Genomic DNA, 23,176 nt, shown 5'->3' on the forward strand with positions numbered 1-23,176 from the left:
AAGTTTAGTTCAGCTAGCCAGTTCAGTGCACACATTACACATTCTAGGCCCTGCACTGGTCCTGGGAACTTTCAAGAATCAGACACTGCCTGTGCCTTAAATAAGTTAGCGTTATTCTCCAGTGACTGTGATGCTCACAGGTAAAGTGCCAGGTGACCAATCATGACAGGGAGGAATCCCTTCTGACCTCAGGATTTAGAGAAGAATTTGGAGATGGTTTGAAATCAGAGGTGGGAAGCAGCAGTGCAGGACACATGGGAGGGGGCAGGAGTGAGGCTGCACCAGAGTGCCTGCTGGGCGTACGGCCTCCACCTCAAGGGCCCTCACCATCCCCACGACACACCAGGCCTGCTCCTGCCTCGCTTGTGGTGCCCTCTGCCTAGAATACTACCCCTAGATGTCTGTATGGCTTTGTCCCCTAGTAGTGATGACCACAGGGCATCAGAGCTCCTCAGCTCCTCCTCCCTGGTCATTTGCCGGAGCGCTGAAGGTGGCCTGGTGTGTCAGAAACAGGTACTCATGTTCCTTCACTCTGCTGTCCCTCCTGATGCCACCAGAGAGGTGCCTCTGATGGTTGCATCCTGTCATGGCTGGCTCCTCCCTGGCCTTTCTCACTGCCATGACCACTCTGTCCTCCTTAGCCATCTGCCCAAGGGCAGAACAGGCCCTTCCCTGAGCCTACTGCAGTACAGCCAACATGGGGCTGTCAGTCCCAACAAGATTTTATGAAGATTGAGCATTTGGGGAAGGGGGAAGGGCAGGCCCGCTCAGGGGTGCGCCTTGCTTCTGTTTAAAGTTCTCCACTCAGAACCTAGAGGTCCCTCTTCAGGGTGGGGGGAAAGGGTCTCCTCTCTGTTAATCTCCTCCTCATCTCTGTCTCCCTAAGACTGGCTTCTGTCTCACCAAAGCAAGTGCACCCCGTGATCTACCTACAGATCAGGCCCCACGCCTCCAAAGAGGAAGTTCCCTCCTCTTGAGAATCTGAGGCTCCTGGGAGATCTAATTTCAGATCTCGGGGTCCACCTTCCATCTCCTAGCCACAGGATGAACCACTTAGGCCCGCAGCCCCAATAAGCAATCATTGCACTTAATGTTGATACCAAAACATAACGAACAGTCCAGTGTCAGTATGCATGATAGGATTTGGACTTACATGTTACCACAAGTTGGGCTTTATTGGTTTTGTCCTTTTTAGGGTGAGGACTAGCTCTCACCACATCCCCTTTCTTTAGTCCTCTGGGTTCCTGAAAACTTCTAATGGAGAACAAGGGGGAGCGTTGTTGTGATATTCTGTGTTCCTTGAGGCAGCAAACATCTTCCTCAAAGAAACCACAGAGCCTCAGAAGCCTATTAGCTTTGCCAAAACATGCACCCAGTTTACGTTAAACCCTTTGCTCTGAAACTTTAAGATGCAGGTTAATTTCACAGCTTGCCCCAGAGCAGTGAGGACTTGTTTTACATTTATATAACAGAAATTTTGCCATTAAATTCGTTTTCTTAGAGTAAAGGAACAGTCAGGGGCGCCTGGGTGGCACAGCAGTTAAGTGTCTGCCTTCGGCTCAGGGTGTGATCCCGGCGTTATGGGATCGAGCCCCACATGGCTCTTCCGCTATGAGCCTGCTTCTTCCTCTCCCACTCCCCCTGCTTGGTGTTCCCTGTCTCGCTGGCTGTCTCTATCTCTGTCGAATAAATAAATAAAATAAATCTTAAAAAAAAAAAGAATAAAGGAACAGTCAGCCTCAAAGATTAATTCAGGTCTCTTCCTTTAGTAAAACTGAACAGCTAGAAGCTTTGAAATGATGTTTTTGTACTTCTGTTCATCAAGATTTTTTTTTTTTTAAACTCTCTGTTCTGGTCTTTGCTTAAATTAACTCTCTGAGTGGTAACTAGGGTGCTATGCAGAATCCTATGCAGAAAGCTGGTGTCGTAGCTGGGATCTAAGCTGGTTTCACACATCTGAGTCCCCCAGTTCCTACTCTGGGATCCTAGTGGGCAGAGACAAGTTGATTCCCTGTCCAAGTGTGGTTTAGACAGACTTAGTCTTGTTTTAAGTACAGTATTTTACAGAATACTTGGTGTTAGGTCAAGATGCAGAAGGTATGGGGAGTGATAGTAAGAAATGGGCAATCATAGGAAATGAATCTTACTCATAGAGAGCTTATCATAGAGATGGAGAGATAAACATGGAGATAAAAAGTTAATAAAATAGTTTTATATACTGCCTGCCAAGTGAGCTGAATGGAGAATGACATGTGATGTAAAAATTTAGAGGAGAGATTGATTAATTCTTGAGGTTTTATTTAAATTTTAAACATATTAGATAGTTTGAGAAATCATGGAATTTGTTAAGAAAGTATATACATCACTTATATTATTACGAACCAGTAGCTTATATGTTAACAGCCTTAGATCTCTTTGTATTTGTATTTAACATATATGTAAGCAGTATAAAGGAATTAAAGAATTTTATGTGTGTTTTGGGTTTACTTCTAAATAACAACAACAAAAAAGGATCATGAGCTTTTGTGTGATTCACTTTTACTCACATTGGGTTTTTAAACATTTTAAAATCCAGGGACAGATACTCTACTGAGATCTGGCAGAAAGTCCCAAGGTATAAAATAGGTAAAAGAAGAGGTACTCTGGATCAGGTGGGTTGGGTCATTCTGCCTGTTGGTCAGGACAATTCACATGTCACCTGCTATAGGAACGCTGTTTCAGGGCCTGGTGGATAGGTGGCTGTTCTCACCATATATATCAGTCCAATAGTAGACTCACTGTGGGCCAGACACCATGCCAGGAGCTGGACATAGAAAAGCAAATGAACCATGGTCCTACTTCTGGGACTGCAGTCTGGTGTGGGGCAGATGGGGGCTGACATGTGAGTGAATAACTTGGCAAGTCCACCCAAGCTCAGGGCTTCAGTCAGTCAGAGAAGAGGAAGGCTCGTTACCTGGACCAGGGAGGAGAGGGCAAGTCAGGGAAGCTGCTGAAGGACTTGGCCAGAGTATAGTTTTGAAGGACATGTAGGAATTCATCAGCTGAGTTAAGCATTCCAAAATATGAGACCATGGTGTGCAAAGAAACTGATGTGAAAGCAGATAATTACAGGTAATTTGCCTAGAACAGAAAAAGGAAGGAATGGGAAGAAACAAGGCTGGAATAATAGCAGGGGAATTCTTTGGATTTTGGACTTTAATGGGTAAATTCCAGGGAATCCATTAAGCTCTTTAGCAGAGAAGTGACCTGATCAAATGGTGTTTTAGCTAATGGCGACAGCCAGTATGTTGTGAGTGTTGTATGAACCAAGTGCATGACGGAACATTCTCCATGCATTTCTCATTTAATCCACACAAATGCCCTGAGTCAGGTGTGATCACTGCATCAGAGATCCTGGAGGGAAACAAAGGGCAGCTCAAATGGGGTGATGGAGGAGAGTTTGATGGGGGTTATTTACGAAACTCTGAGCAGGGTTGAAGCGGTCAAACCCATCCAGGCTAGCAATAGTGGGGAGCCTTTACCACTACCCCCATGAGGGATTAAGAGAGAAAGTGATTCTGAAACCCACTGAGCAAGAGCAGTAGCTTTTCAAGGGAGGACTTAGCCACTGCCATTTACCTGTCCAGCTGGGAAAGAATCAGAGGTGGGGAGGTACAAAAAAATACATCAGTCTCCCTGTTTTCCTTCCCTCTGATCCTCTGATCTTTGGGCAGTGTGCCTCCCAATGGTGAAACCCAGAACTTGAGATCAAGGGGCCAAGGATTCTGTAATTGTAGGCCCATTAAAGTCAGCCCCTGGGAAGCATAGAAGGTGGGGACGGCAGTGAGAAAGAGAGTCAGGAACACATTAGAAGAGATGAATGGAGAATGTCCAGCAGAGTTATTACATGCCTTTCACAAAGGAAGCACCTAAAACTCAGCTAGGTTAACTACTTGCCCCAAATCACACAGCTTGTCAGTAGTAGTCTCACCTGACCGCACAGAGGCAGCTCTTACACACTGCATGGAACTGTCTCTTCCTCGAGAATAGGAAAGGCAGATGTGCTGGCTGGGTGACCCGTTAGGAGCTCCTGCAAAAGTTCAATCTAATCTTACCCCAGAAGGGTAAGTTTGAGGAGCTAAAGTGGCAGTAAGGACAGAAAGAAAGGGATGGATTTGATGCGGTGGAGGCAGAATGGACAGAACTGTGGACCTCAGTTTCTTTCTCATACGAAATGATATTATAGAAGGTACAGGCTGTCTTAGATCCCTTCCAGCACGAAAGCTCTGTGACTCATCTCTGCAGTGGTTGTGATCCATATTGATTTCATGGAATTAATGTATTTTTGAAAATGTTCCCTGAATGCTCCATATGCCTTCTTTTGGAAGTTTGAAGTTCATTTATTTACTACATTAGTGACACCCAACTCCAATGACACGACAATGAAGATTGTCATCAGGTATCACAAAACATGTTTTAAAATCGTCAAAATGAGGTAAACATGTGCATGTCTTTTAGTAGATGTTTTCCTCTAATTATGTCTGGAATCCTGTATTGAATACAGTGTAGAAACCCCAAAATATAACTTGACCTCTGCTCAAATAGTATGATAAGGGAAAAGAAAAAACTAAAAGCACAGGAGAAAATAATTTAGAAAAATTGGGCAACAACCTAAAATAAATATATATATATATATTTATTCAGTATGACCCAAACCTTTTTTTCCCTTGAACTGGCTCAATAGTTGCCTTGTTAATTTGAACTGAGTCAGCTAGACATGCGTTGTTGTAAACCTGTAAAACCTCTCAATTAAAAAATTCACGTTGGGGCAACAGGGTGGTTCAGTTGGTTAAGCATCCCACTCTTGATTTTGGCTCAGGTCATGATCTTGGGGTCATGGGATCGAGCCCTGTGTTGGGCTCACACTCAGGGCAGAGTCTGCTTGTCCCTCTTCCTCTGCTCCTCCCCAGTAAATAAATAAATAAATAAGATCTTTAAAAAAAAAGTTCGTGTCAGTAAAGGACACCTCAGAAGAGCTTTTTCTTTTCTTTTTTTTTTAAATGCCTTTAAAAAATTTTTTTTATTTACTTATTTGTCAGAGAGAGAGAAAAAGTGAGAGCATAAACAGGGGGTGGGCAGGCAGAGGGAGAAGCACGCTCCCCCCTGAGCAAGGAGACCAATGCGGGACTCGATCCCAGGACCCTGGGATCATGACCTGAGCTGAAGGCAGGTGCTTAACTGACTGAGCCACCTGGGGATCCCCAGAAGAGCTTTTCCTATGTATTACATGTCCTACAGATAACCTTTAACCACACCTAAGTTTGAGATTTCTGAAAGAAGAAGGGGGGGCAGGGCCCTCAGAGCCCTAGAAGATAAATAGCCCCCCTCATACCTCTTTTTTTTCTTCTTCTTCTTTTTTTTTTTAATGTTTAGCTATTCCTCTCTAAGTTATCGCCGTCTCTGAATAACTGCATTTCTGGGGCTCCTGCTTTCTGCTGCTTTCTACTTTAAAACAAAGCAGCAGATAAGAGCTCTTCTTATTCCAGCAATTAGATGCTAAGTGAAGGTTTCTAAGCATTTTTCCAAAGTTTCCTTATCAAATTTCTCTTCTCCTTGAGAGTCTGTTGTGTGATTGTTCTGTGAGGCTCTCTACACAACATCAATCATTTTCTCTCATTTACTCATACTTTTGGAACCTCCTTCCAGTAAAACCAGCTTGTGTTTTTCTTTAAAAGATTTTATTTATTTGAGAGAGTGAATGAGTGAGGGAGAGAGCAAGCACGAGAAGGGGGGAGAGGCAGAGCTCCCCACTGAGCAGTCTCCCCACTGAGCAGGGAGCCCAATGTGGGACTTGATCCCAGGACCCCAGATCACGACCTGAGCTGAAGGCAGCCGCTTAACCGACTGAGCCACCCAGCCGTCCCAAAACCAGCATGCGTTTTTCACTCATTTGTCTTTCTTGCCCTCACCCCATCACTCTCCCTCTCCCACCGGGCTGACCTGGTACCACTCCAGACTTGGGAGTCACTCAGTCTATGCCACTCCATCTAGATAGAGCTCAGGAACACATTTGTTCCCAGGTTCCCAGTCTTCCTGGGTTCGCGGTGGCACTGCCTGTATTCATCCTGGCTTGGCCACTTATGACCGTGTGACCTAGGGTAAATTTGTTTCCTTTCTGTTAAATTAGGGTACTAATAACCATATTACCTACTAGGTTGTCGTAATGACTAAATGATAGCATGTATCTAAAAACCTAATAATAGATTGTAACTGCTCAGTAAATTCTCATCTGGCTTGCGCTAGCATATTCACTGATTTTTCATATTTTAGTATTGTCTATAATAAGACCAGGTACAAATATTGCATTGCCTCCACTTTTAGAGAAAATTTTAGGTGGTTTAGGAAGGAAATGGGAATGATTTTCTCATAAGCCTTCCAGAGGAACACTCATTCTAATTTCTTATTTCCCTTAAAAGCTCAAAAATCAGTGAGAGCATATGTTGTCATTTCAGACATTACATATGTATGATGTCATCTTTATAGATTGGCTTCTTTCTTATTAAGCACAAAGTATACCGCTGGCATAAAATCATAATTATTTTTACATAATTTGACCTAGTTATTGTTGTGATTATTCAACATTCTTTCTTTAACACATACATACTCTTAGAATATTTGGGGTATATATATTAATACATATTTATAACCAAATGGCCTAAAACTTCTGAGTAATATATTTTGATTTAAGACTGATATTCTTATGATGAACTTAATATATTTTACCTCTAATTTTTAAAAATTGTGAAAAAGGGGCACCTGAGTGGCTCAGTCGGTTGAGCATCTGACTCTTGATTTCAGTTCAGGTCATGATCTCAGAGTCATGAAATTGAGGCTCTGCGCTCAGCGAGGAGTCTGCTTGGGACTCTCTCTCCCTCTGCCTCTGCCCTTCCGCCACTGTACTCTCTCTCTCTCTCAAATAAACAAATAAATATTTAAAAAAATAAAAATTGGGAAAAAATCAGCATGAATGTGGAAATTCATCAAAATTGCCAATTTAGTCAGATTATGAAATTCATTTTCTGTATTGTCATCTGGCATTGGAATAATAACTATGGGTCTCACTAAATGAGGAGCAGAAACTAGAAAATGAAATGTAAGCCCGTGAGCTGTGAAAATGATGTCACAGCCCACTGGAAATGATTTCGCATTCTCAATGAATGCGGATGTGATGTGAGGGGATCATTGAGGTGGAATTATTTACTTAAAGGCCTTTTTAAGAGTTTGAGCTATATGAGCTTCATGCATTTAATTTTAGTAAAATTTTCTTAGGATCACTGAGTTTTAGTACTTGGATGGACTGAGAGTTTCCTTAGTCTGACCCATGGGTCAGCAAAACTTTTTCTTGAAAGGGCCAGATACTAAATGTAGCCTGTGGGTCCTGGTCTCTGCCAACTACTCAGCTCTGCTGTTGAGCACAAAAGCAACAGTAGACAGTATGTGAATGAATGGATGTATCTGTGTTCCGGCAAAATTTATTTACCAAGACAGGTAGCCAGCTCACAGGCGCTTGAGGAATCTGATCTCAGCCCTTTTATTTTACACATAACATAGCGAGCAAGCTTACGTGACTTAATCAAGGAGACACAACTAACTAGCGTCAGAACCACTATCAGGCATTTAATTTTTTCATGTCACAAGGCTTCCAGTATGTAGGCTGATGCTGTGCGAACAGCAGCATATTGCTCATAGGGTAGTCAGCTGAAAGATTCTGACTGGTTGTTCTTACCAGCATCACATCTGTTCGTTTCATTTAAAACAGTATTTCCCAGAGCAGTATATTGTTTTTAACTTCTATGAAAAATAGAAAAGAAAATTTTCCTATATGAGATTTAAGTATTTGAATATTTTCTTTCTTTTTTTAAAGAGTTTTTTTTAATGTAAATTCAATTAGCCAGCATTTAGTACGTCATTAGTTTCTGATGTAATGTTCAGTGATTCATTAGTTGCGTTTAACACCCTGTGCTTATCACATCATGTGCCCTCCTTAATGCCCATCATCCAGTTACCCCACCCCCCATCCACCTCCATTTCTGCAACCCTCAGTTTGTTTCCCAGAGTCAAGAGTCTTTTTTACTTATTTGAGAGAGAGAGAGAACACAAGCAGGGGGGAGGAGCAGAGGGAGAGGGGAAAGACTCTCCATTGAGCAGGGAGCCCAACACGGGACTTGATCCCAGGGCCCTGAGATCATGACCTGAGCCAAAGGCAGACACTTAACCAACTGAACCACCCAGGCACCCCTGAATATTTTCTTTCTTTTCAGAATGTCTATATTAAAATATTATGATCATTTCTGTTATTTAAAATGAAAGATAAAAATATCTGTGCCCTTTAGGATAGATAGTAATTAGGTATAATTTATTAACTTTAAAAATTCAAAGATAATTAAATAAAACCAAATAAAATCAGAGTAAAATAAAATATTGCCTTAACATCTTTAAATGTCTTCTGCACTTAATTTCATTTTATTAGAATTTATTTTCAAAGAACACTATTATCCAGTTGAAAGACTCCAGCAATTGCCAATCAAAACATTCTTAAGGGATTTTGGAATCCTGCAAAGACTAGCTTCTGTTAAAATAGAAATCTGGACAGAAAGGAAAACAAAGATGTTTCATCAGAGAAAAGAAAAGGATATTATAATTGTGATCACAAAACTTTTTTTTTTCCACTTTAAACAATACCATGTGATATTAAGTGTATGAAAGTACCCTCAAATACCCACATTTCCTGCTTCCTATGATAGCAAAAATGGGCAAGGGGATTGGAAGAAGTCCAGCTTTCATAGTGCTTATAGAGAAAGGTTGGGCATTGAAGTCTTTTATTATTTTTCACATTTAAGAGTATTCCAACTAAATTTTAATTTTCAAGTAAATTTCAACAAATGTAGGTCATTTATCATCTATAATGTATTTTGAAATTGATAACTTTTTACCATGGACCAACTTGAGGTTAGTATAACAATCCAAGAGATGAGGAGGACCTAGGGAGGAAGAAAAGAAGGAAATGATAAGTAAAATCTGTTGAATTTAATAATTTTCTAAGTGGAAGGAGCCTACAATGACACAAGCCCTCTGGCTTTGGTGAAGGGGGGATGGATCGTGATGTTCAGGGTAAGTTCTAGAACACTGGAAGAGAGAACATCAGTTGGAGAATTAGGGACAGGAAAAATATTTGTGATACCCACGTAAGATCTAAGTGGACTTTTTTGAATAGAAATCTAAAGTTTTAGGGGAAGATTGATGCTGGAGATATTTATTTGGGATCATTAGCATATAGACAGTAACTGAAGCCATGGGAGTAAATACTGTCACCCAGGAAAACTCGCCAAGTGCAGAGGGAAGAGGTTGAAGAACTCTGGACAACTCCAGAAGAAAACACTTTTTGTTTTGTGTTGTGTGATGGTCATTTACTGATATGTTCTAGGTGCAGCAGTAAAGAATTTTCAGACTGCTTTAGCACATCATAAAATATTAATATAAAACCTCCAGGAGGAAGGGGACTCCGTTAAAAATTTATGTGAAAAAAGAAATTTCTGACCAGTTCCCAGGACTGTGAAAAGAAAAAATATATATATATATATATATATATATATAAAAGCCTTCCTCTCCTTCCTCTATGGACTGGCACATGGAATTAGAGAAGTCTTTTCCTTTCCAGTCTAACTGCCAGATGGTAAAATATTACCCAAGCATTTCATGTCTGTTTGGAATCAAGTTATGAAGAAGGGAGCTGCTCTCCTAGAAATAATGATTTTGTGATTAAGAGCAATACACTTTTTCTGATTATTTAGTTTGGGGAATGAGGTATGTTGAGAGAGAGGTATGGGAGTTGCTTTAATATAATAACAAAATTACTGACAAGCACAAAACAGTGGCACTCCTCTAGGAAATGGTGGAACCTATTCTTTATAGCATATTTCAGTTGATTTTTGCAAGTTCATTTAGCTTTTGCCATTATTCCACTAAATTAGAAAGAAATAAGTCATTGTCAGTTCTTTCTCAATTCCTTGGTCAAAGAACTGAGCAGAGACATGGGAATTATCGTTCTTGAACCCCTATCCTAGGTTTAGCAATTTTCTTCATAGAATTAGAGGTTACTCAATCCCTAGCCAGTTTTGCCACATGCACAAGGGATGCATTGGAATTTCAAAGAATAATTAGATGTGCACGGAATATAAAATCTAACATATATCTGTGTACAGCTAAAAGACCTTTTACTGTTTTGGGAAACTGAAACAGTTTACTAGTGAAATGCATTTACTCCTGGACTCATGGCCTATTTCCTGTGTTGACAATGAAGATGGCTGTAGGCACTTGTGGTTGGGGTCATGTCGAGTGCCTGTAGGACATCTTTATACCTGTGCCGACAGGGATAGAATGGGATACAGAATGGGATATCCCCAGATACAGAATGGAATAGCCCCAGATCTGAAACCTGTGGACTAATGTGAGCTGGAGATCAAATCTTCTGAGAAATCACCTATGGATGACATTAAAACATGGCATTAGCCATAGTTACCTACACATAATTGAGAAGCACTGGTTTGACTATATAATCCTAGACAAAACCAGTGGTTAAGGGGCAGATGGGAGAAGATCCCAGGAGACCAAGCCACTCCTCTTCACTTTTCTATGTCTGACAAGTCAAAGAGTAAATTTAAAAGAAGGGGAGTAGCCAACAGTCTCCATTGCAGCTTTGAGAACTATTAGGCAAGGCCTGAGGAGTGTCCATTGGTTGATGCTAAACAACTAGTCTGTCCAGGACAGATGTGGGAAGCATTATCATATGCTTTATTTTGTGCCCTGGCCAGAGGGCAGAACCAGGCTCAGGCTGGCAGCTTACTCTGGATCTCCATCTTAGATAATGTAAAGGAATTCTTTCAGTGGGTAAGAAGTTAACTATAAAACTTCTTAACTCTTCTGGAAATCTAAGATTCTTCTGTGCTAGCTGGTATCAAGGTTGCCCAACTTTGAATAATTGGTACTAGGGTTTGAACAGCAGGATTTTTTACTCTCCTCTAGGATTTCTCATGAGTTAGAGATGGTAACATGTTCAAGTGGAATACTCTGAATTGCTCTGTAATCCATTTTAGATGCCCATAGGGAACACGCACCCTTTAATATGCACACACTCAGCCAAAGTGGCAGCATGCAAATGACCTGTACTCATCTGTTTAGCATTGCACTTTGCTTTTTGACTTTTAATTCAAACTAAACATTAATATAAGAAGTTTTGATAATAACCCATGAACTTCATCCTTTTTAAAAGGTAGTGTAGCTCTCTTCCTGTAGTGTAACCATAGCAACTGACAAGGAACAGAGAAAGAAAGCTTTCACACATGCTGTGCTAATTAATCCTGTCCTACAGTTTTCCTTCAGCTGGAGGATGCAGTTTAATAAATTCTGCATGAGTAAGTGTGTTTTGATGCATGACTGTAAATACATGGCAATATCTTTACCAAAAATATTTATTAAAAATGTAGTTATATATCCCTACTTCAAGGTATACTCTTTTTTGATTCATTGTTTCAACCATTTGTTCTCTCCCTGAAAAATTTTGGGATCTGTTTATCTTTTTAAGTGAATAGACATATTTTTAGGATGAAAGCCTTTTGTTTATCACTATACAGGACACCTTCCACAGGAAAATGTCTTAATTGACTATATTAAAGTGAGATGATGGAAGAGTTTTTCTCAAGCATTTCAGAAGAGTGTGTCTTAAAAATATAGTAACATTTTTCAATCTGACACATTAACATGCAAACCATTTTAAGAAACTGCCTTAGCACGTTAAAAAGTTAGATATCACAAACTCATTTTCACTCTTGATTTGGGAAGTTATATGACCCACGTGAATGGTGTTTGGGTAGTCCTTGACCTAAACATGTGGGAAGGAGAATAGTGGAAACAAAGAACTTTTCCTTTTTATATTTTTCAGACATATTTAACCACTTTTACAAACTTATATTCAGAGTAAACATATTTGACCTAAAATCACAAAATTATTTAGATTTATACTATTTCTAGGTTATCTTGAGGTCTTCTCTCTTTAACACTGGAAATACCACAGTTTCCTATAACCAGCCTGGTCTTCTAAGCTATCAAAGAAATCTCAGAGTTTTTTCATTCTCCTGTTCCTCTAGCCTAGCTTTCTGTCAGCAGGGTCTCAGAAAAACCAAGGGAATCCAGCCTGAATGTTTTCGGCATTCCATTTCACTTGACAAGAACATATGGAACGAGTCAGAACCTATTTCAAGGACTTGTACTTAGCTCTTTGGTCTCTGTATAGAAACATGCCCATTTGAGGAACCAAATCTTTTGATGGGATTATTAAATTCTGGAAACACTTTACCATCCTGATTGTCCTATCTGTTGTTCAGTTTTACCTGAATTTAGGTAGGTTAAAACTTTGTAGAGAAAAGTAGAGGTTACTATGGAAATCTATTATTAAAAATAGTTGCTGCATTCACGTGAAGAAAAGTTGGGTACCATATATTATGTGTGTATGTTTATGTATAGTCTGTACATTTTAATATGGAATACTTATCAACACTAACCAATTTATAATATACCATTGTATTATAAAAACTGAATTGTAGAAAAAATTCAGTTACAGTAACCATAGTTGAATTAATTAGAAATTATTTGTCTCATCAGCTGTCCTATTAATTTTAACATTTTCGTATAATACAGTAAAGGGAATATCAAGAGTTTAATAAACAGGAGAAAAATCATGTTCCTAAGTAGTACATAAAAATAAAAATAATCAACATTAAAATGAATATGTTATGGTACATTTATTGTAAAAATGTTACATGTACTTTGAGCCTCACAGTAATAAATAATACTTTTCGCTTGTCATTAATGAACATACCCAGATAGAAAGCTATCACGCGGATTTTTTTTCTTTTGAAAAAGAACACCTACATATTTTGTGATTTTTTTAAAAGGATTACATATTCATTGTAGAAAACTCGTAAAAAAAACCTTGAAAAATGTATTAAGTAAAGAAAAAAACTGGAGGAGTGCCTGGGTGGCTCAGTCAGTTAGGCAACTGAGTTTTGATTTTGGCTCAGGTCATGATCTCAGGGTCATGAGATCAAGCCCCACATCGGGCGCACGCTGGGCATGGAGCCTGCTTAAGATTCTCTCTCTCCCTTTTCCTTTGCCCCCCCAAACAACAACAACAACAATACCAATAACACCACCAAAACTGTATAATCCCATTTCCCAGAGCTAACCACTGAAGACATTCAAATAGTTTCTGCCATTCTTTTTTCTATGCTAAAGTATTTGTGGTTATGAGGTCAAATGGCACATAATCCTTCACTTAGCATGTTACTGTGACTATTTTCTCAGTTTTTAAAATTCTAAGAAAACATTCTAATTTATTATATGGTATCTCATCATCTCTATGTTCCAAGTTCAGCTGTTCCTTTGTAGCTACTTATTTAGGTGGTTTTCAAATGAGCTTCCTGAGTAAACATTTCCCAGTAAGTATTTGACAGAACACTGAAAGAATAAGTAGTTTTGGGACAACCCTTTGAGAAAAACATCATATTCTCTTCTTGCAGATTCACAATACATATTAGAAAAATCAAGGACACTGAGAAGTCTCACAGTATGAAGACCTGTTTTAACTTTTCCCAAAATCATTCGACCTTGGAATCTTTTCTCATAATACTTATAACCCATAGAACTAGGGTTCCATGAGGATATTCTTTGGAAAGTCCAGGCGATTTCTAAGCTTCTGTGTAATGTGTAATAGTGTATGAATTGTTTGTTTACTTTGCTGGGATTTTACCAGATTTATTTATACGCTTGATTAGGAAATATAAGTGATTATAGGTTATTAGCATTATTTGAAACAAGTAGGCAGCAATATACTTTCCCCAGCCTTTCTAGTAACCTTGACATTGCATTTGTGATTCTGTATTACAATGTCATGTTTGACCTTTTAAACTGTGAGCATTAGTATTTAAATTTCCTTGTTCTATTAATGCCTGTTAAACTTCTCTATGTTTCCTGCAATCCACAGGTCTTGCGAGAGCAAAATCTGTCCCTAGCCACACATACTCCAATGAAGTGGTTACCTTGTGGTACAGACCTCCAGATGTCCTCCTGGGCTCGACAGAATATTCCACCTGCCTTGACATGTGGTGAGAAATGGAAGATTTACTCTAACTAATTTATCTCTAATGCATGGTCTGGGTCACACCTACACAAACATTCTAACAGTTTGAATGAAGATTAATGGTGCAGGAGTGTTTGCCTGTGTGTGGCATTATTGCTGGATTAAAAAAAACAAAAAACAAAAAACCATGATTGGGACTATTCCCTAATCAGAGACTCCCTTGCAGATGGTGTCTGGTAATGGTTCTTGATGAACACAGGGGCAGAGATATTTTTCTGTCAGCACAGTGATTTTTATCCCTGAGGGTCTTAATTTTAGCTCTATTTTATAACAAGGAGGCATATATCTCCAAACAGCAGTATGGGTTGGAAAGACTAGGAAGTGTGTTTCAATTCAACAGCAAAGCTCAGATTAAGTGGACTGAAAATTTTGGTGTAACTGTTAGTCACTAAATTTGGTGTAGTACACTCTTGAGAACTTGGTACAAATTATCCAAAATGAAACAAAATAATTACTTTTTAAGAATAATCACAATAAGTTTAATTTCACTAGAGTCTCGGTTTCACATGATGGTTTAGCAAAACTTAAAAACCTGTTTAGGAGGCCCAAAGACTGACAAGATTTAATGCATAATTATTATTAATTATAAAGTATAATGAGTTCCCAGGGGACCTGGGTAGCTCAGTCGGTTAAAGGTCTGCCTTTGGCTCAGGTCATGATCCCAGGGTCCTGGAATCAAGCCTTACGTTGGGCTCCCTGCTAGGTGGGGAGTCTGTTTCTACCTCTCCCTCTGCTCCTCCCCTCAACTTGTGTTCTCTCTCACTCACTCTTTCTCTCTGTCAAATAGATAACGTTTTTTAAAAAAATCTTTTAAAAAAAGTACAATGAGTTTCCAATCCAGTGTGATCTAAATCAAATAATCAAATAAGCAAATAATCTTATTTTTAGTATTCAGGAAAGTCTTCCTAGAGACTTGAAAATGTCCTCTATCAATAGAAAATCCCTTTTCTAGACTCACAGTTGTGTTCAGAGTAAAACAATTCACGTTGCACTTGTGCTGTTTTATCATAGGAATCATCTTTCATGAATGATTTTACCCCCCTATACAAAATTTAGTTACATGTTCTTACAATGTTTATGACCCAATAAAACTTCAGCATGTGTTATTTATCTTCCTGCCATGTACTTACTTCACTGTTCTTCCCTCAGTAATCTTGGCTTTTAGTAAATTAGGCTGTAATGAGGCCTCGCATCTTTCCTGATGTTTTTGATCCAAACGTTTTACAGTAAGAAAACAATCAAGTTCCTTCTGATGTAGGGCACAATGTAGATTTTCTTAATTTAGGCTCCAGTAACCCCCCTCCCCAGGAATAGGATTTCAGGATCTGTGATGCCGCTGAAAATATATGCAACATTTTATGTACACATGGATGTATTTATTTTTATAGGGTGTAGATCTATAGCTTTCAATAGAGCTATAAAAGAATCTGGGTCATCAAACAGCCTAAAATCTATTGTCATAAATTTTGTAATGCCTCAATAAATCTAATACCAACGTAATGCATATTCCAAAACGCTGAGAATAAAGATGACCATCCATCATTAAGAAGCCAAGCCAGTTCATTTTTTCATCACACTTTTTGGCTTTTTTTTTTTTTTTTTTAGGATGGTTGTTTACACAATTAAGTTTTTTTCCCCAAGGCTAGGCAGGGGTTTGGGCAAAAGAGGTATTTTTTTTTTTAAAGAGGTATTTTGATCATTAGCCATAAAGGAAAAGGTTGGAAATAACGGTCAGTTATCAGGATATCCGTTACTACCTTTCTCATTCCCTTCTTCCTTCCTGCCTTACAGTTGAGAGTTGGCTATACAAATAATCATTAGTTAATATTCTTGAGTTATGGAGTGTTTTTATTTTTTTGAGCATGAAAATTCTAGGTTGTTTTCAGTGAGGTCAGTTAAGGACTCTGCTAATAGAACGTAGTTTGAAAATATTTGTGGCTTGGGGCCAGTTTTGTCTTAGTGCTTGGCAGTTCAGTTAAGTCTCTACACTCATGATCGGAAGAAGCTGTTTTTTATACACTAGTGGCTAATTTTTTCCAAACGTTTAAAAGTTCTCTTTAAAGTACAAAGAACCACATGCATTATGACTTGCTGATATGTCTGTTTCTGATATATGGTATTTGATTTCTACCCACCCACCTTTTTTTTCTTTCACGTGTGTCTGCGTGTGTGTGTGTGTATGTGTGTGTGTGTGTTCATCCTCTTGAAGAAGGCTTGGGTTCTTTCTGCCAATTTGCTTTAAACAGAGACATAATGAAGCATAAGAAGAAGACTGTTATTTAAGTGGAAGGGAGGAAAACTGATACAAAATAGAAGACCCCAAATGCCCTTTTGTCTGCCTGCCAAGATTATTCATTGCCAAAACCAAATAGTAAATGTGTTGTGTTTGAGCAGTTCCCATGCTTATTGGCTTTCCATTTTCAAGTCCTAAAATCTGAGTTATGTCTATGCTATGCCTGGCATTCTGACTCTGATTTCATTCCAAGCCATTTTCTAAAAGCCATTTTGTTATTTCTGTAAGTTTGATAAAATGTATGTATTTTTCCAGTTAGAGAGAAGTTCACAGGACACTGATTTTTGCATAATCAATGACATTGATGCTGGGTATTCACAGCACTAGGTACGGAACTGTAATTGAGTCATGGCTCAGCTGCACCAAAGAGAAGTGCAAATATGAATGCATGGACAATAGCGGGGAGGCAGGTGGTAGTGGGTTCAGGCTATTTTTACAGTTCATTTACCATCCTGGGGCAGTAGGGCAGTAACTAAAAACTAACGATCCCTACACAGTGTTACATTTCCCAGTTTTCTGTTTAAATAGCCACAGGCAATAAAAATATTAATGAAGACACATAGGCATTAACATTGGCAGCAAGTGATGGAAAATCAGAGCTCGCTGTGTGGTGATTTATTGCTCTAGGTCTCCAACACTGTGGTAGTGTGGAAATACACATGCAGTTCGAGAACTCAGCAGGAAATGTAGGTTTTGATACCTTTGTCTCCCTCCGTGGAGGAGGATTTAAGGAGAGGGATCATATTGGGCATATTCTCATGTATAACTTCCCTTAATTCTTGGATCTTGTAAGTCTTTGAAAGTCAAGGCATAGGAAATCATCTTTAAGCTTCCAAACCGAAAGGCTTATGAAGGACTGAGAACCGCATTATGAGAAGTGCCAGTGTGAAAAGCAGCTTATCTGTGTAGTACCTCCCCTGTCAGGGAGTTCTGCTCTAGCCGTCGAAGTCATTGCTCTAAATAAGCTTTAGGTTTCTTTATAGAAGCTCATAAATATGTTTCGAGTGACATTTGTTTTCTAAAGTGGAAGGTCACATGGGATTATTTTAAGGGATTAATTTGTAACATATGGTGCCTAATGTAGCTAATAAATAATACTATCTCATTAATATCACAGTGCTTTTGGAGGCCACGATGTGCAGTGGCCCCACCTTGTGGAATCAGTGACAGTGCTCCCCAACACGATGTCTGAAGAATGAGAGTGCACAAGTCTCTTCCTTTCATCATCTTTTTAAAAGCTAATTAACATATTAACTATGCTTGTCAAAATGTGGGGAAAATCACTTATAAATAAGCCTGTCAAATGTAATGAGATTGCATATTAAATCATCCTTTTCTCTATTACGTCTCTGATTTAAGATTAAAATTAATTTATTTAACATTGTAGCAGCTGGGTTGTTAGGAAAAAAATTCCATACCAGTCTTGATATATAGAAAAATGTCTGCTTCTAAATTGATTTTGCATATATCAGAAAAGAAATTGCCTATTTATTGAGTATTATAAGGCCATTTAGCATTGCTTTTTATTAAATAAGACTAATCACCATATATATTGTCAATGTATGGAGTTCTGCAATCATCCTTAATGAGCACTCCTGAACCAAAGAAACTTATGTAATAAAATAAGATTTCCTAGGACTCAGGTTGTTTACCACTGTGTTAAGAGAGAGAATCATAAATGAGTTCTATTATAGCCCCCACCCTGAATATAAATTAGTTCTGTATAAGGTCCTGTCTTGAGTAACTGAGTGATAATAATAATAGTAATTGAGTCTTAAGAAATAGTAATCATAATAGTAACAAGAGATATCTTATTGGACACAAACTGTATTCTAAGTTTCTTTTATGCATTTTTTGTCTTATACATTTTAATTACTTTCCTACTGCACCATGATACAGTGGAAGAAAATAAAACACAGAGAGACTAAATGAGATAGTAAAGTTCATTTAGTTAGTAAATAGAGATAACATGCAAACTTAGGGCTAACTCACTGCAAAGCCCTTTCTTTTTACAACATATTACATAATCACTTCTTAAGACGATTTCTAAGAAATTGGTTTTTATTTTACTAGTAAGGTGATTCTAAAACACAAATATGGTAAAATTCCATTTTTATAATTAAGATTATGCTCTGAGTCATTTTGGATCCTTTACATGCTTTGAATAAAGTAGGTGGCTTTCACTCTCACTCAACTGGCTTATGGACTGCCTTTCTCCCCTCATGTCAGTGTTCTGTATCATGTAGTTTTATTCAAGGAGGAATTTCTCTGAAATAAACTTACGATGTGAATCACTGGATTGAATACATTTTCATGAGACCAATAACGATGCTGGCATGTATTTTCCCAGGTCTTAACCATTACTCATTTACCACTCCTGCTAAAATGAATGAATCCATCTTAAAAAGAATGGTAGCGGGGCACCTGGGTGGCCCAGTCAGTTGGGTGTCTGGCTCACATCGTGATCTCAGGGTCACGATCTCAGGGTCCTGAGATAGAGCCCTGCGTTGGGCTCCACACTTAGTGTGTACTCTACTGAAGTCTCTCTCTCCCTCTGCCCCTCCCCACCACTCTCTCTTCCTCCTTCTCTCACTCTCTAATAAATAAATCTTTAAAAAAATAAAAATAAATTTAAATTTAAAAAAGGATAGTAGTAAGAGTGAGAATTTGAATTCAGGAGCCACATAAAGTCATCTCTCTGTCAACATTATTTACACATTTTATTAATCAGTTCATAAGACCAAAGAGGATTCAAATTAGTCACTGTCAAAAGTAACAACTCTTTAAGAGCTCTTGAGAGCTGCTCAAATAATACATGACCCAAGTGACTTGTTGATGTAGCCACGGACAATGCAATAGAACAGGGCATAGTCAGACAGGCATCTAGGTGGTTGAAAGCTGAGCTCATGAGGCGACCATAGTTTCTGAGCCCATTTCTACTACTGGAGTCCCTTAAAATTAGGAAGACCGTGTAGTATATCATCCATACCAGGATACTTTTGAAAGTTAATAATTACTCAGCTAGGGCAATAGGTGTAAAACAGAGACTTAACTGTGACGTGTGGCCATCTTTCTCACAAAGCACTAGAGCCATAATTTGCTAAATACTAGTAGTCAGAAGCACCTTAATGCATTTGAGTGCTTAATTCAGACCTAAGGACTGCTGGCTACAAACTCAAGATTCTCTCCAAATCTGTTCTCTACCCACGTGTTCCCTGCCCAGTGACCTGGACAGCTAACCCTTATGCAATACCTCCTCCAAGCTGCCTTGGCTAACTGGTCTCCCGTTGGGTTCAGGCAATGGGCAGGGAAAAGGAGATTGAAGAGCCTTCCCTAATTCTTTTCTTTACCCCATATTTCTGGAAATGACTGACTATACCCCTTCTTCCATGGCTCTAGCTGTCAGTAGATTCCAATAACACTTGACCTTTTTAATTCTAGGGGTAATAATGGCTGTTAGTTCTAAGGCAGGTAATGGCTTCCTTCTGTTGCTAGCCTCTTAGTGTTTGAGTATGTCTTATTGGTTCCCTTACATCTCTGTAAGTAATTACCTCATTAAAGTCTGTTCTGAGTTGGATTCAGTTCCTTCCGGACTGTTACTGGTTCTAGATTCTCTGTTTCCTGGGTTCCATGTCTTCCCTCTTTAGTAGACTCAAAAAGAATGTATTAGAGATACAATTTTCAAATTCTTAGTTTTCTGAAAATGTCTTTATTCCACTCTTACACGTGATTGATAAATGTTGGCTGAGTATATAATTAGGTTTTTCTTCCCCCTCAGAATTTTGAATGCATTGCTTAATTTCTTTAGAGCTTCTGCTATTGTTACTGAGAAATCTGATTCTATTCTTATTCGCAGTCATTTGTATGCCCCCTCATACTTCTTCTCTGAAAATACTAGATTCCTCTCGCTATTCCTGATATTCTGAAATTTCATGATAATGTGCTTTGGTTGTTTTTTTTTTTTTTTTTTAACATTGGTGCTGGGTAGATTCTCTTCAATACAAAGACATAGTTCTTAGGAAAATTCTTGAATTTTTTAAAAATTATTTCCTTCCATCTTCTCTGTCTTCACTTTTGGAAAAATTTGTAATAGTTTGATACTGAAGCTCCTAACTTAATCCACATTTTTAAAAAACATTTTCTGTCTTATTTTACAACTTTTTCATCTTTCAGATTTTCCATTTTTTCTTAAAAAATTTTAATTACATAAATATAAGTGCCCACTTCCTTTTCCTCTGGTTTCTATTGGAAGCTTTCCTTAAATATGGGGTTGGGAGGAATCCTTGGCTGTCCATTTACTTTTATAAATGAGGCACTATAAATCTGTATACCTAGGGGGCACCAGTTGACTGGGGAGTTTGTTATATATTGTTCAGTCAAAAAGCTGGACTCTTTGTTGGTAGATCCACACATGTAGTGTTTGGAAGCCTAGTTTTTGTTCTTCCCCAGACGCTGATCCTGGCATCCATCATCCTCAAGGCCGGCCAGGAGAGGGGAGCTGATGGTCTCACAGGCCCGTAAACATATTTTTCACTTAATTTCCCTTTTCTCAGCTCTATGCCTCACCCTGACCTCTCTTATTCTCAATTTGAGGCCTTTTGGATTTAATTTCTCCAGAGAATAAACACTTGGTGCCCTGATGGTGGGTTAGGATGGTAGATGGTCAGAGAAGGCCTGTGGGTCACTTGCTTTGTACAAACTTCCAGGTCTTCAGTCTCCAGTTGCAGACTCATCTTCACACTTTCTTGAACCGGTATCTCCCAGTCCTGAGCCTTTTCTGAATTGTCCTAAGTAAACAATCTGACTGTAACTTAAAGTTGTAACTGCCTGTGGTCAGCCTAGAGTTGCCACACCTTCATCCACATCGTCTGAAAGAAAGTTCTCTCTTATCCACTGGTGTTTCCTCATCTATTTATTTTGTCCTTGTTTAAAATTTTATTCCTTAACTGACACTTTGGTCATTTTGGGGAGGGAGGGGGCATTCTGCCCACATCCTACTCTTGTCGAGAATTTAATACTCGTGGCCTTAATAGGGACAGTTGACTGCTAAGGTCCTTGCCCTGTAGAAATTTGTGATTTTGCTTGGACACAGACATGAGTTGTAGGTGCTAATGGGTGGGAGCCAGTCCAACAGCACAGGCAGCCTGGGGCCTCTTGACTGCCAGGACTTAGTGTGACAGTGGAAATTTGTCATCCTTACCACTAAACTGTTAGTGACATCATGACAACTTTATTCATGAAAACAAACTTAAAAAGAAAGCCATATGCTTTTTGAGGAGCTAGTGATGAAAGGGAATGAATGTGAAGTGATAATGAAGAAGATAAAATTGTACATGAATTTAAACAATTGGCTGTAGAAGGCAGTCCTTTGGATCAGTGGCCTGTGTGGCTCCCACATAAGCTTGCTATTAAAACAAGCAAAAGCAATTAGTGAAACTCTTCCAACAAATGTTCCAGTCAGTATAAAGTTTCTAATCCATTGAAGGCGAAAGGGTAGACTGTTAATTTATGTGTACAGGAAAGACATGATTGAATGGAAATGTAACTGGGGAGCAACTAGGAGCTTGGATAAACATCATTGTGTGACTGTAGGGATTTGGTTGTCTACTTTATACTGTTCATTGAAAGATAGAAGTGGGGACCTTCTGTTCTGTTGTGACATTTAAATTAATTACTCAGGACACTGCATTGTCTGGAGTGTACTTTAATTAAGATCCACATTTTCATTTACTGGTATTCTGCTGTATGAATTACTATAACTTAAATTTACTGGTGACTCTCTTGATTTTAGACACTGTATTATGTAACTGAGAAATTTAAATGTGTTTTTATTTTTTTCTCAGTTTTGTTCTTTAAATGTGGCGTCCTTAGATTCCTATTGGTAAAAGGTGTCATTAAGGGATCAAAAGAAATGATACAAAAATAGAAAAAGAATTAAAATCAAACCTAACTAAAATAACCCATTAGTGGCCAAAAAACAGCCTGCTGAATTCCATTAAAAAAATAAATAAAACCAGGGGCACCTGGGTGGCTCAGGCTGTTAAGCATCTGCCTTCAGCTCAGGTCATGATCCTGGGGTCCTGGGATTGAGCCCCACGTCAGGATCCCTACTCAGTGGGGAGTCTGCTTCTCCCTCTCCCTCTGACCCTCCCCCTTGCTCATGGTCTTGCAGACTCACTCTCTCTCTCTCTCAAATGAATAAATAATCTTTAAAAAAATTTAAAAAACAATAAATAAAACGTAATCATAGTCTGTAATAGGTACTTAGTGTTTTGTTTTTGTTTTTGTTTTTTTTAATAGAACAAATGCTTTACTGTTCCGTTGCAATGCTTAAAAATACTGAAAAACACCCAGCCTGGGCCCAGCAACCATGGCCCAGTGCTGGGAAGCAGGGCAGGGAGGTGGGCCTAGTGTTAGGGCATGAAGGGCTGAGGCCGGACAACTGGCAGCCTTGTCCTCTGCTCTCCATTTCTGTTGCCCTAACGAGGCCAAAGGGAGGGCAATCAGACCTCAGGGTCCTCTCCCCCTGCTGCCTCCTCTTCTGTTCAGGTTTCCCCCAGGGGGTATCTGAGCGGCCCTCCATCCCTATTAGAAACTCAGCCCATACAGAACCCCTATAGCTGTCTCTCCCATCCGCTTCCCTCTTCCTC

The 23,176-nt window shown here is 39.0% G+C and overlaps 1 protein-coding gene across 3 annotated transcripts in view; it reads left to right on the forward strand.

Moving 5' to 3' along the window:
• The window catches only part of CDK14 (cyclin dependent kinase 14), a 546,012-nt gene that overhangs the window by 296,893 nt on the left and 225,943 nt on the right, over window positions 1–23,176 (forward strand). For all 3 annotated transcript variants that reach the window (XM_034667605.1, XM_034667608.1, XM_034667609.1), the window contains one exon: window positions 14,078–14,198. In XM_034667605.1, the coding sequence (XP_034523496.1) occupies window positions 14,078–14,198 (121 nt within the window). The remainder of the gene's footprint in view (window positions 1–14,077; window positions 14,199–23,176) is intronic.

Source organism: Ailuropoda melanoleuca, chromosome 1 (assembly GCF_002007445.2).
Source record: "Ailuropoda melanoleuca isolate Jingjing chromosome 1, ASM200744v2, whole genome shotgun sequence".
NCBI lineage: Eukaryota > Metazoa > Chordata > Mammalia > Carnivora > Ursidae > Ailuropoda > Ailuropoda melanoleuca.